The sequence below is a fragment of the Vipera ursinii genome, assembly GCF_947247035.1.
Source record: "Vipera ursinii genome assembly, chromosome: 9".
Taxonomy (NCBI): Eukaryota; Metazoa; Chordata; class Lepidosauria; order Squamata; family Viperidae; genus Vipera; species Vipera ursinii.
The window spans coordinates 6,181,467-6,195,826 of NC_139523.1; the positions used below are offsets into that span (position 1 = coordinate 6,181,467).

Here is a 14,360-nt window from a genome sequence, read left to right on the forward strand (position 1 = left end):
GGAGGAGGAGGAGGAGGAGGAGGAGGAGGAGGAGGAGGAGGAGGAGGAGGAGGAGGAGGAGGAGTAGGAGTTTTGTTTTGCCACCCAAACATAGTGTCTTTCCTTCCCGGACAACTTCCTCAGCCTTATAACAGCAAGTCAGAGAGGACACCTATTCTTCTCCGGCCCTTCCCTTCACTCTAAAAAAGTTAAAGAGGCATCCTTTCCCAGAGATTCATTCCTCCCGACACAGGTCCCATGGAATCTCCCAAGAGCAAAGAAGTAATGAGACACACAGGCAGCCATCTACTGAAAATTTTAATGAAACAAATAAGTTAATAAGTTAATAAAGTGAGGTAACTATGCATTGTCTCAGAAACAAAATTTTATTAGGAAAACTACCCCGAGGCCCACCTTATTGTCTTTGGCTGTCAAAGCCACCCCCTGCTCCCTTCCTTCCCCTCTTGCCCTTCACCATGCAGCCCCTCCCCTATTTCTAAAGATGACCATCCTGGATGAAGACTTGGGAGTGTTCTCCAAGGAGGGTGTGTTCAGTGCATTGAGAGAGGAGAAGAGTCATAGTTTGATGGGGGAGAAGCTGGGAACAGCTCTCGCCATTTCTTCAAGACACATGCATGGACATGCAAAGTGAAGGTGCAGTTGGGCAAGTGGGGGACTTTGGACATGCAGCCTAAAGGAGGTGTGAAATGGAAACTGGGCATGTTCTATGGGACAACTCACCCACAATGGTATTGGTGGAGCTAGCTCTGAGAATATGGGAAAGTCTTCCAGATTTAACTCTGTTCTTTCCCAGTAAGTTAGCCTTCTCCCACCAGATGCCCTCCAGATGTGTTCTATCACCATTCCCATAATGCCCAGCTAGCTGCCATGCGAGCTATAGCTCAATACAATTGGAAAGCCAGTTTCTATGCAGCAATCATAAAGGTGAGAATGACAAACGAAGACATTCAATAGAAAAACAGGAGTTCTGTTGGTTCTCTTGTTTAAAGACAACCCTCCAAGGAGCAGATTTTGGTAGCTAATCAGAGATCCAAGCAAAAGGACTAGAAGGAAGGGGCTGTTTGGACTTAGAACTTGTTCAGGGATGGGTCTGTGGTTTAAAAAAGTCCAAGTGAATGACCATTGGGAAGAAAACCGTAACCACACTCGGTACCAGGAACTAGAGTAGAGACTCAACAAAGAAGTCACAGATAATCCTGGCTGTTGATCTATTCATACATTACACTGTATTCAACATAAACCTAAGAGTTTTCTGTTTTTCAAATGCTGGGCTCCTAAACATAGAATGTGCCAAGAAGGTCTGCTTGTGTCATTGATCTTTCCCAAGACCAAAGTACAGCATGAAAGCTGCAGAAATTAAAACTAATGCAGACAAACAAGGAGGAAGGTGAGATCTGATGTGCATCATCAGAGAGGCAGGAACGATTGGAATAATGGTGCTTCATATCCTAAAAACAGTGTTCTTCAACCTTAGCTACTCTAAGTTGTATGGACTTCAACTCCCAGAATTCTCCAGCCGGCATGGCTGGCTGTTAAATTCTGTGAGTTGAAGTGCAGATCTTAAATTTGCTAAGGTTTGAGGAACATTATCCTAGAAGGACTGCAAGGGAGAATGTCTCCAGAGAAACCCTGGATGGAAATCATAATCCAAGGATCTTCCATTAGCAATAGAAAGGATGTGCTCACAGCTGATAGGAAATTACAGTCTAAAGCAATGGTCCCCCAACCTACTCACCCCCAGATATGTTAAATGTTAAAAGGTTTTCATTTCCAGCCCAAGCAGTCAAGATTAGAATCACCATCCAAACCAACTGGAGGACCTCTGCTTGAGGAGGGCTACTCAAAAGCTACATCAGAGCGCTGATAATTCTAGAAGTGTATACTACCTGAGCCAAGCTCTACCTTAATTCACTGCTGTTGAATGAATGGGAAACTCACTCTCTCTCTCTCACTCACACACACACACACAAACACACACACACACACAATTTCCCTGGGAGAGAGCAAAATTCAACTCTCCCTCCAGAGACAGCAAGCTGATAAAATTCCCCCTGAGGACACCAGGACCCATTCTACCCTTGGCTACCTGAACTGGGTTTCCTTCAAGGGTGCATCTGAAGAGCACCAAAGGTCCCCAAATCCCTACTTACTTCCTAGGCAGAGAAGGCACCTTAACCACGGCTGACGATTGGTTTCAGGTTGCATATTCAAGATAGTTGCATATAGTGATGCCCATCTCCCCCTAAACATGCTTCCATTACATGGCAGGTTCCACTGTGTGCTCATGAACCCAGGGGCCATAGAGCGATGCCTGCTACCTGGTGGAACGGGGAGCTAGAAGAGAAGTAGAAAGGTGCTTCAAGGCTGCCAAGAGTAGGGTTAGGCATTGCCAGTCATTAATTGCTTCTAAAATGCAAAGACAAGGAACCACATTCAGTCAAGTTGCAACGCCCCTTGCCGAGCACGGCTGAAGAAAAGAGCTTTTGCATAGCTGAAAAAAAGCATCGCCAACCTGGTTGCCCAGTAAAGTCAAAGTCCAGAGTCGGTGGCTGTCATTCCATGGCTGTCACCGTTTGCATGGTTTTCCTTGATGAGTTGGCCATCACAATGACTCAAGAGTCCAAAGTGGCCATTTCATCTTGGCTGCTCTTTTTCAAAAGAGAATTGAATTATTCGGTAAGCCTGGAGGCACCTGAAAACGCTGGAGTTAACTGGGAACCATGGCAGATGTCTACAGAAGGCTGAGAGGCTAAAGACAAATTCCTCTGCCCATTACGTCAGACGAACAAGACTTGCCTCCCAACAGAGAAAGCTGCTGACTGACATTTACATTCTATCACAACCACTGTAGGAAGTCCAGAAGCACTGGCGAAGTTACGACTGACAGCTGATGGGTGCTGGGACCACCGTGCTGTTTCAGAGACCTAGCCATTTGTCTACATTTGCTCTAAATGCTCTGGTGCTAGTGGCTTTGCCCCCAATTGGAAGACTTCAAGTAAAGTTGAGGTGATCGTTCTGGTGCAAAGGCAGATGAATCTGATGAGAAAAGACCAACAGGGCGAGGCTGGAGGAGGTTTCGGCTCAGTCGAGCACGGTCCATAAGAGTAGTTCAGGAATTGTCTTCCAAGTCCTCCTTTGAAGGAAAGACTCTCTCCCAGCCTCTCCTCCCTGCCTGTAGCTGGTGTGTTGCTGTTACACAGCTAGTCTGGGGAGGCCATGTTAGTCAACGTTGGTGCTAGCCGATCGGGAGATGTTCAAGGTCTGAGCAGAGACAGAGATGTCTTCATGGTCCACAGGACTATGATAGTCAGAGGTGATGTCCGGTTCCCCAGTGCGAACTGGTATGGTGGTCAAACTAATGGAGTTGATGGAACCCTTCCGTAGGCACTGGGAGTAAACGCCTAGCAACAAGTCCAGCTTGTGCTCAATAGACTCAACCTAGAGAGAGGGGGGAGAGAGGGAGAGGGAGGGAGAGAGGGAGGGAGAGAGGGAGGGAGGGGAGAGAGAGAGAAAGAGAGAAAGTGAAAGCGAGAGAGAGAGATGAGAAACTCTCCAAATTCTAAAACATGGATCAAAGTTATGAGGCTTGACATTTATTCTTCAGAATCAGCAGCTACAAATGTAGGTGATTCAAGTAAATAAACTAAAGGGAGTGGGGGATGTCCAAGAATGGGGCAAAGCTTCAGCATTCATATAGGTGGGCCTGAGATTTTCTAGATTTGGGGCAGAAAGTTTTAAACTTTGTTTTTAATTGAGCAAATCCCATTCTTCCATTTTCACTACAGGCTGAGTGTCTTATTCCAAGAAAAATACGCAGTTTTCACAAAAGCATCATCAAAACTGGGCTTTAACATTTGTATGGCAACCACAAATTGGCCCTGAATTTTTGAGTCAGTCGTTAAGCAAGTCACCATGTGACCGGACTAAGTTTGATGACTTCTTTTAACAATGGTTGCAAAGTGAGTCACGGTGGTCATTAAGAGAATACAGCGCATTCAGTGGGTTGCCAGAAAACAGCAAAAACCACATGCTTGGCAAAATCACAAGTCATGTGAATGCAGGGGACAGCACAACATTTTACGAGGATCAGAACTGCTTTCCAGGCCCTCAAGACATCCTTTCCGAGGCCTTTGTAACGTTACCTGGTCATTAAGTGAGGACTACCTGTATGTTGACCAGGACTACTCAGTGTAGCCAGAGAATACCAGCCTTTTTCCAGGTGCAATTTCTCATACTGATTATCATGTTTAAAGTCCTTCCTGATTTGGGACTGGTCATCTGCCGGATTCTGTTCTCCAGATAAAATTTGCTATACAGGGATTTGTGGCTGAGTGTTTCCCAATGGGGCCTGGCTCAGAGAAAGGCATTTCTGTCAAATTCTGCTCCACATTCAGGAGATCATTATGTAAAGAATTGCAGGCTTCCCTGTTGTCAATGAGGAGAGCTAACTTCCTCCCCAGATCATAGGAAGGTTGATGGAGAATCAGAAGGGCTCTGCCTAGTTGACATATAGGGAGATTGCTCCTTAATAGAACAAGGTCAAATGCTGGAGTGTTCGTAATTCTTTCCTGTTTCCTTCACGACATCTTGCTAAAGGAAACTCTTGTCAGAACTGTGCTTGAAAAAGTGTCACTTTTTTAAGCATCTGCCCAAGAGTCACCTCGTGTTAAGATCCTGTTGGGAGGGAGGGGGGTCTCTATTCAACAGAAAAATTCTGTCCTTTCCTTTCATTATCAGAAAGCGTTTGGCATACGAGGGAATGCACAGATGCCAGAAAGAGGGAGAAATGATGGTCTCCCTGGGAATAATCTCTCTAGGGTTATTCAAATAACATGCCTAACCAGGTTATTACAGAAGCTGCCTGTGCAGAGCATGCTAAGCCTAGTTAACTTTTGACCTTGAATAGGATTTGGGGCTTTTCAGCTGTGGTATAAACTCAGGCTCAGGTGGTGTATGGATCAATCTGTTGGGCAAAACCATAAAATGGATTAATTCAGTAATCAGGTTAAGCATATTAGATTTATACAGCCCAGTGGTGGGATTCAGCCGGTTCGCACCACTTTGGCCGAACCGGTAGCTAATTTTTCATTGCCCAGGCCCAGAACGGACTTCCAGAAGAGGCATCCACACAAAGAACCAGCTATTCACATATTTGAATCCCACCACTGATAACAGCCTCTTTGCTCCTAAGAAAAGGATGACTGGGATCAATTCCTGGCTTGTGAACCAAAAACGACCAAAGAAGCCTCTAGTGGAAGCCACAGTGAGGTCACATATGACACGAAATCATGATGCACACAGTGCAGATTACCCCATTTGTGCCATCTGCATGACAATGTCATCATGCGCTTGGTGTCACTTGAGGTTACCTCCACAGATGCTCACCATCCTTTAGAGGGTTGAACTAGAATTGGGGAAGGCCAAGTTCAAGTTCCGTCCTTAGCTACGGAATCTCCCTGGGGAATAAATCACCCACTTTCTTTCAGCCCAACTCATTTTAAAGGGGGGAAAAAACGAAGGAATGTATGTTAGGAATATCACCAAGAGATTTTAGACAAAAGTGGGGGGGAATGGAAATCTAATTATCAGAGAGATGAAATAGAAGATCCAAGCAGTGGCCTGATCACATCACGTATAAGGAGCCCACCTCCCTCTACCCAATTTCTCCCCAGGCCCAGCCTCACCTGCTTTTCCACCTTTACCACTCGGCCCATCATACTGAGTTCATCCACCAGGTCAACCTCCAATGGTGCTTTTTCCCCTTTCTCTCGTGTCTTCTTATCCATGGTGATACCTCCCCGGCCCACAATCTGATCCACACTGGAAAGAGTGAAGAGAGAGATGTAGGGGAGATGACATCAGGTGGAACAAAATGAGGCAATCGGGCTCACTTGGGGAACTAGATCAAGGCAAGAACATCAGGTCCACCTCTGAAAATTCCACCTGAAAGAGGTTTTTTTCTATCTAAAAATTAGAGGTTTCCTGTCACTTCCTAATTTTAATATACTCTAGAACTGTATGTCCCCAACACTTCTGCTTAAAAATAATTGCAACAGTTCTCCCAAAACCAAGTGCTTTTGCTTTCCCGCCCAAGTGGTTGTGCAGATGTTGACCATCTTTGTCATTGGGACTCTTCCAGTCTCTCACAGTATCTTGTCTGCAGCGGCATCATAGCTGTACGAAAGGAATTCAAGTCTTCTAAGTCCAGCTCAACCAATGCTGGCCAAAACTGTAGTTCAGAGGTCCCTGGTCTGTGGACCAGCACTGGACCGTGGCATGCCAGCAGCTGGGCCGCACAAACAAGCGAAGCCCCATCTGTGGGATGCAGGCAGCACATGAAACCTCACCCCCTCCGGTCCGCCCCTCCAGTCCGTGGAAAAACCTCTCTCCATAGAACCGGTCCCTGGTGCCCCAAAGGTTGGGGGCCTCTGCTGTAGTTGTTTCTGACCATGGTTGAGGTCTTGCCACCACGAGCGGCACTAGTTTCATCTTTTCAAGTTGCCGGGAAAATAACCCTGAGCAACACTGAGCTCCATTCTTTGTCCTCACCGTGTCTGGAGACTTTTGATTCTGCCAAGCATGTCCAGGTGGCCAGCTGAGTATTGCTCAATCACGTCCTTCACATCATATGGTCTCAGGGTCTCCTTGAACTTTCTTTTGGCTACCAGGAATTTAAGAATTCTGCAAGAAAGCATGCTTTTTTATATATAAAAAAAGAAGTTAAAATGAAAGGCACCAAAGCCTGGAGGAGAGATCTAGATAACCTTTTACTGGTCCGGGTAACCTTGCATGGCATACTCCCATTTAGTAAGTGCTCTTCAGAACTGCTGGTGGGCAGGGAACTCCTTAATCACAGATGCCAAAAATGCAACCTGAAAGCAGGAGATGCTCTGGCCCAATCTTCTCCAACCCAGTGTCCCCAGATTTAATCACCCCTAATTCTGAGCCTATAGAACAAATAGACTTTCATATTTAGAGGTCAACCACTTCAACTGAAGTTCAACAAAGGCCACAGCAAACCCTAAAATGTTAACTAAATGACTCAGTTATAATCACCCAACCTCTTTGTTCTCCATTTTAAAGGCCCACAAGGCAAAAATTGCATCAGTGTCAACACAGAACATAGAATTGTTGGGCTCTCCTACCAAAGGTTCTCCTACTTGAAGAAAATCAAGCACAATTTTTAAGAGCTGTTCTGGGGCTGGCCTGAATACAGTTGGCGGCAGCAGTCAGAGCTGAAACAGGTACCCACTCCATCTATAGGCTAAGTCTTTAGTTACTGGTGGAGCATTCTCCCAACAGAACGTGATAGGCTACCAAAAATGCTTTGAAGGACAGATGGGCACACGGCAACCCATCTCATGGATCAAACAACTTCAAGGAGTGTTACATATTTTGTGCCAGCCCATGGCAGTTCCCCAAATAGGTCATCAGATGGAGCAAAGAGGCTTCTTTGCTCCCCTGCAGCAGCCCCATTGGCGAGAGAGTTTTATGGCTAGGGAGGGGCCGAGACCCCCCATAAATACCTCTGCCCAGGGGCTGCTTCTTTGTTCTGCTTCTCTTTTCTATCTTCTCACTTGCATGCATTCTCTATCATACAAGCATGGATGCTTCCATGCCATATAGCTCTTTTTATATAACCTGTCGATGAATAAAGCTTCATAATGACTGCATTTCTGCATTCTGCCTATTTTACTTGGAAGCACCTTAACGTCCCATCGATCTCTTGTGAAAGCTGCTTCACAAGGAGCAAAAGAGAGACCATCACATCTTCTACTTGTGAATTTCACTGTCATCCTTTTCTTACTGCTAATGTACAACTGGAATCTTTCTCTTAGTTTGCCGGGATTTCTCCAAGGCAAAGTATATATATCCACCCACGAGACTTTTCCCTTTCTTTCCTTAAAGCCAACCGTGATTGGTTTTCACTTCAATTTCTTTAATCTCAAGTTCTCTTGAGAGCAACATCTGGGCTCCAAAAAGTCTATTCCACTTGGCTGTGCAATCCCAAATGCTGAGACTTTGATTTGAGAGAACCAGATGCCTCAAAGCAAAGGACGTTCTCTCTGGAAGCCACCTTGTGGACCCGAACCTGGAGTTCTTGGCTTTGATCCCAGCTTTGCAGCTCTCACCTGACTGCTCGGATCAAGGTCTTTACAGCAGGCATGATGTCTTCAAAAGTCAAGTCACATTGATAGGTCTTCTCCTCGCTGCTTTCCTCTGCAGGACCATCAGCTGTGGATGGAAACATGACTTGGTGGAAGGACTATCCTTTAGTCATTTCAAGATGTCTGGACTTCAACTCTCAGATCTCCTCAGCCACTATGCAGGCTGGGAAATTCTGAGAGTTGAATTCCACACATCTTAAAGTTGCTGAGGTTGGAAAGCACTGTCCTAGGGGAAATGTGTGGAATATAAACTTAAGAAACTATTAAATAAAATATACCAAATAGCAAACCTACCATGTCTTTTGAACTCTTCAGAAACATGAGAAGAGATGGAATAAATACAAATAATTCTTAGCAAGCTTGGTTGATTTCCTCTTTAACATCAGCTACTATGAATTAAAACCAAATGAAAATTTCCAACCTCCAGCTTTGGCTGCTTCCAAAATTTACCGTCCACTGGCGTCCGGGGCTTCAGCCTCAATGAGGCCCGGAACTTTGTCCTGTCGTTGAAGCTCCAGCTCTTCTGTACCTTGCTGGGGCTGATGCCTTCGTTAACATTCTCCGTACTGGGGGAGCGGTGGAGTGGAGGCACCAGATGCTGCTTCCCTCGACTGCCTTGCTTCTGAGAATTGCTCACTCGGATGCGGTCTTTGAGTCCCATTTTATTGCTGGAAAGGGTGTGGAGTGGAAGTCAACTGGGGAACAGGTGAATTGGGGAGGGTGCAAAGCAACAGCTGAAAGGGGCCCTAGACTCAAATCTGCTGCCCTCCTCTGCTCACCCTTTGAACAGGTTACCGTTTTGATTGGGGGCTTTCGTTTGATCAAGGCAGGGTCATTGGCCCTGAAATCCTATCCAGTTCAGATAGTCCTCAACTTACAACTGTAACTGAGCCCAGAATTCAGTTATAAGCCATACTGGTTGTTAAGAGGGTCACCTGTGCCTGATTTTATGACATTTTGAGGCAGTCGTTAAGTGAATCATAGCAATAGCACTTAGAGTTATATACTGCTTCACAGTGGTTTACAGCCCTCTCTAAGCAGTTTAAGGAGTCAGCCTATTACCCCCAACAATCTGGGTCTTCATTTTACCGACCTCCGAAGGATGGAAGGCTGAGTCAACCTTGAGCCGGTGAGAATCGAACTGCCAAACTGCTGTCAGCCGGCAGTCAGCAGAAGTAGCCTGCAGTACTGCACTCTAACCACTGCACCACCATGTTATTAAATGAGCACCATGGTCACTGACTGATCTTTTGGTTACAATGGGGCGTTTTTTTGCTGGAAATTGAATGTAAATGCCGATTTCCAGTAAAAAAAAAAACCCATCATAAATCACAGTCACATAACTGTGGGGTCCTGTAAATGGCCATAAATGAGGATGCCAAGGCTTCAAAATGCCATCGCATGCCTGCAGGGGGGCATTATTGGAACTTTAAATCCAGGTTGTAAGCGGCTCCATAACTTTGAATGGTTGCAATTTGAGGTCTTTATGTAGAAACCCCTAAATATGGATGAGAATCAGAAGGAAAGTTCAGTCTCCAAATGTGGTTTAACCATTTGGAATAAAAATAGCTAAGTATTTTATCAGATGAGCGTTCAAATTTGAAATTATACTTTAATGAATGGGAGCTTCTATCCTGCAATATTTTTTTTATGTATAAACAGCAATATTGTAGTATGTGTATCTGCCCTGAACTCTGGGGAGGGTAGTCAGGAGGGAAGATGCTTGAGGGGAAATGAAAGTGACTTCTGTATCTCCCTGAGATGCTGCTTCAAGGTCAACCAGCTAGGAGAGGAAGACAGCTACATACCAACCTATGCTTGAAGTGACTGTTCTGAAAACATCTTGCTTGAACCTGATTGGTCATGGGGGGAAGGGGGGTCAGCAATGGGAGGTAGTTAAGGAAGGGAAAAGTTGATGCATGATTCTCAGTTCTGGATATGCATTATTGCTGTACACTTGACTTCTATTAAAATTATACTTTTCTCCACAAATGGAGCCGAGGATGGTTTCTACTTAGAGATGGAAATGGTGGCAGATCTGAGAGTGTGTCAACCTGATCCTCTTGTAGGAATCATGGGGAATTAAGCTAGGAAACTTGGTTTTGTTTTTCTGGAAATGTGCCCAATGATTCCTCTTCCAATTGAGGGGCCAAGAGTTGTTAAATGACATATCTCTCTCCCACTACGAATTTGTCTCTGGGGATAGAAAACAAGCATATAAGGAAGGTAAGGCTTTCCCTGATGCACTAGTTTTCTGTAAAAAGATTAAATAAACACTCAGTAAAAAGATTTTTAAAAAAAAAGAATTTTAAAAAGTCTCAATGCAAATCCACACCAAGCTCTCTGCAGCACCCACCTCATTGTAGAATTTATGACTTTTGGTGCAGTGTGTTCGTTATCCATTTGTAGGGTCTACAGGTTGGACCGCAAGTCAAGCAGCTGATTTCAGTTAGAGAAAGGATAGAGGAAAAGGGCCCAAACTAGCTCATGCCACAACCCCATTCATAGTCCGGAGCCCTTTCCAAAATACTTACAATAAAGAGTGAAAGGAAACAAGCAAACAAACCAAACATGAAACGTTAGAACAGTCAAAAGATGAAAGAGACTGAAAGACACCACAAGACCAGGGATGCCTGCAGAGGAGATGTTTGGAAGCTCAGCCAGCTCAGTGCAAGATGAGCTGGCTAAAGGGAGAGTTTTATTTAGGGTAATGTTTTGGCCAATAAACCAAGAACATCTTCTTCGATAGCAAGGGAAGGCCTACAGCCCAAGCAAATGTGGCTCTGGAAGGAGGAAGCCATTTTTCCCAGATAATACTTCTCCTTCTTTCCTTCCTAACAAGGTATTTGACCCAATAGAAGAAAATACAGTGTAGCTCAGGGTTGAACTGTGGAGTCCTTGATGCTCTCTGAGCTTGGCTGTTTTCTTGCAGACGTTTCATTACCTGACTAGGTAACCTCATCAGGGCTAGCTTTGTTTTGCTAGAAAAGACTGGGGTTTGCTTTCTATTTATATAGAATAGAATAGAATAGAATAGAATAGAATAGAATAGAATAGAATAGAATAGAGTAGAGTAGAGTAGAGTAGAGTAGAGTAGAGTAGAGTAGAGTAGAGTAGAGTAGAGTAGAGTAGAGTAGAGTAGAATAGAACCTTAGAGGTCTTCTAGTCCAGCCCCCTGCTTAAACAGGAGAACCTATACCATCTCAGACAAGTGTCTGTCTAGCCTGTTCTTAAAAATCTGTGGGAGTGTTCTTGGCAGTGCCTCCTAGGTTATGGTCTCATCCAGTTGGGTAATGAAATGTCTGTAAGAAAACAACCAAACTCAGGGAGCACCAAGAATCCTATGCTTGCCCCAATTTGCCTATTTGTTCAAAGTATCCAGGAGGATTCAGATGGAGATGGGTCTGTGGGGGGCAAGAGCTAAAAAAAATCAAGATGGCAGCTACAACCATGTGATTGAAGCCCTGGGTCCTTTTTATATGCATATCACTTGCAACTGTTAGGTAAGTAAATATTTTGGTTCACATAAGTGCAAGAGGGATGGGGAGGCGGGGTGTCAAAAATATCAAGATCACAGCCACATCAGTACAAATAAAGTCCTGTCCCTTTTTGAAATGTGTTGCACGTACAGTGAATTTTTTAAAAAGGAAGGACTTCAATCACAGCATTGCAGACATACCTTTCCAGAGGAATCTAACCATAGTCAATCCTAATCAAAATTAACATATGTTTCAGTGGCTAACTTTAGCTAATTTTAAAGGTGGCTAACTTTTGCTAACTCAACGGAGGTGGTTTTGCATTCTCAAAGACCAGAATGCTCTAACAGAGTGTTTAGCTTTATGAATTTGTTTAACTAACCAAACCGCTTGGGTTCATACCACAACCCTAGGTCACTGGAAAATTAACCAGGTTAAACCTAACCAATAGTAGCCTGTTTAGTAGCCACAGCCAAATGGCATGAAATAGGACATCTTTTATGATATGCCATCTCCAGACAATGTCTTTTGGGGCAAAGGCTCCAGAACTGAACTGTAAAACACATGAAAACACTGAATTTGCTTCTCCTTCTCCAGGCTGGCCTCTGAGTTCTGCTCAAGAGGAGCATCAGAACTAAAGAGAGAACTCCACAGATCCAAATGGCATTTGGCCTAACAGCTCCGGCAATGGTTTGGCCAAGAATTTGACTTCAGTGGCAGAGTTTCTTTTTCTTCCCACCCAAGCAGAAAAGGGTATTTCTGACCCCATTTTTAAATTTCTTTGCAAACCATTTTCCACACGCCTAAGCAAAATATAAATTACAGTCCCTCGCTCGCAACCATTGTCTCTATCCCACTCAGCTTCAAGCAGGCGTTGTATAGCACTTTGGGCTCATGTCTTCATCAAGGGTATCCACCAGGTATGATCATAAAAGTGGCCACAATAATAAAATCAAAGTTCTTGGTGGACCATTGCACCTAGAATACAGGCGAATCTTCATGTCACTGTCATTAGCCACCAGCCTGTGCACACTTCTCTTTCTCTTCTTGAGTTGGACAGTTCCGCTTCTAACTGGAAGGTTACAAAAACAAAATCATGTCCCTTTTTCTGCTTGCTTTTTGCTTAGCGTCATTCTTTTTGGCAGAGAGAAAAAGCATAGCTTTAAAATGCTGATTGGTCACCAAATGAGAAGAATCAAAAATCTACACTGGTGGGTTGAGGAAAAGGAATTGACACAGTAGACCAGTGTCTTCGTGTGTACGTGTCAGGAGTGGGGAAATCCCAGCATCTGAGAAGGAAGGAAGGACAGGATTTTACCATTCATGGAAAACTGTTCCCTATAGCTCCAGGGAACTGGCAAAATCGGTAGCCCCTGATTTTGTGGACGTGGAAAGTTGTGCAATGTCAACTTAGACCCAACGTAGAATTGTCCGTGATCCAAAGGAGATGAAACAGTTCTTACTGGATTGAAGAGGCATCCAAAGAAACAGGAAAGGTTGCCCCATCCATGCCTAGCATAAAAAACAACAACAACACTGCATTGCGGATCTCAAGTCCATCTGTAGCCCAGAGAAAATGCCTCCAGACTTATAGAACTGCAAAGTCCAGGAAGTTGATTCCTCTTTTCAGCAAGGGTCTGAGACTGGTGAAATGAAAGCAAGATAAAATGGGCATACAGAAATGCCAGTTGCCAAACTTGGTTCAGAGAGCCAGTTTGGTGTAGCAGGATAGAAACCAGGAATTCTAGTCTCACCTTAGGCACGACAGTAACCGGATGATCTTGAGCCGGCCCCACTCACTCAGCTCTAAGAAAGGATGCAATGGAAGCCACTTCTGAGATCTTGCCAAGATAATTGCAGGGACTTGTCCAGGCAACTGCCAGGAGTCAATCTTGGCTCAAAGGTACCATCCTCACCACAAAAAAACTTTGTTAGTTATCTTAGAGCCATTAATGGACATAATTCTCACTGCTCAGCTGGTCAAGCAAGGAATCATGTGGCCTTTTTCTCCAGAAGGCTTGTCCAACAAAATATCCTGTTTGCAATGGGGTTTTAAGCTGCAGGTATGACTTGAGCTTAAGGAAATAGCTGATATTTCAGAAGTCCCTTCCCGTTCCCAAGTACCACCCAAGTAATATTTTCTGGTCAACCCTCCAACAAGCACCGGGCTTTTATTGGATACCTTTCATAGGTTGTTCCCCCAACTTGGCTTCATCCAGCTGTGTTGGACTATAGTGGCCCACAACCAATAGTTTAGGGATGAAGGACTATAGTAGAAGAGATTTGGAGGATGGCAACTTTGGAGAAATTGCATTACTACTTCAAAAAGAGAAATTAACAAGAAGAACTGAACTGCTACACTTGCTTTTCAGAGGTGACTCTATATCAGTTCAGGAGCCGATGGATTGATTCTTGGGAATTATTTTCCTCACTCCCCAAAAATATTTTTGTCATGCTGCAGCAGCTTTCATAACTCCAGAAGATGCATTCCTGCACTCTAAAGCTACCTAAAGCTGCCCCCTTGCCTGGCTAGTTTTGCTACTTTAGCCGTATCAACGTCTGAGATCTCCACCTGAAGCAAGGTGTGAAAAATAAGGCGGCAGCAACAACACTGGTCTCTGGTCACAAACACAGCCCAGCACAGATGCCAAAAAAGAGGAGTGGAGACTTTTTTTTTTAAAGAACCACAGGCTGATAGTTGGATATCTACCTTGTA

The 14,360-nt window shown here is 44.5% G+C and overlaps 1 protein-coding gene across 1 annotated transcript in view; it reads right to left on the reverse strand.

The window, feature by feature from the left end:
• Window positions 1-284: 284 nt before the first annotated feature.
• The window catches only part of KCNQ4 (potassium voltage-gated channel subfamily Q member 4), a gene marked incomplete at its 5' end in the record, with an annotated part of 122,369 nt that continues 108,293 nt past the window's right edge, over window positions 285-14,360 (reverse strand). The window contains 5 exons of the mRNA XM_083370101.1: window positions 285-3,438; window positions 5,685-5,820; window positions 6,550-6,681; window positions 8,133-8,235; window positions 8,619-8,836. Coding sequence (XP_083226227.1) covers window positions 3,220-3,438; window positions 5,685-5,820; window positions 6,550-6,681; window positions 8,133-8,235; window positions 8,619-8,836 — 808 coding nt within the window. The 3' untranslated portion in view covers window positions 285-3,219. The remainder of the gene's footprint in view (window positions 3,439-5,684; window positions 5,821-6,549; window positions 6,682-8,132; window positions 8,236-8,618; window positions 8,837-14,360) is intronic.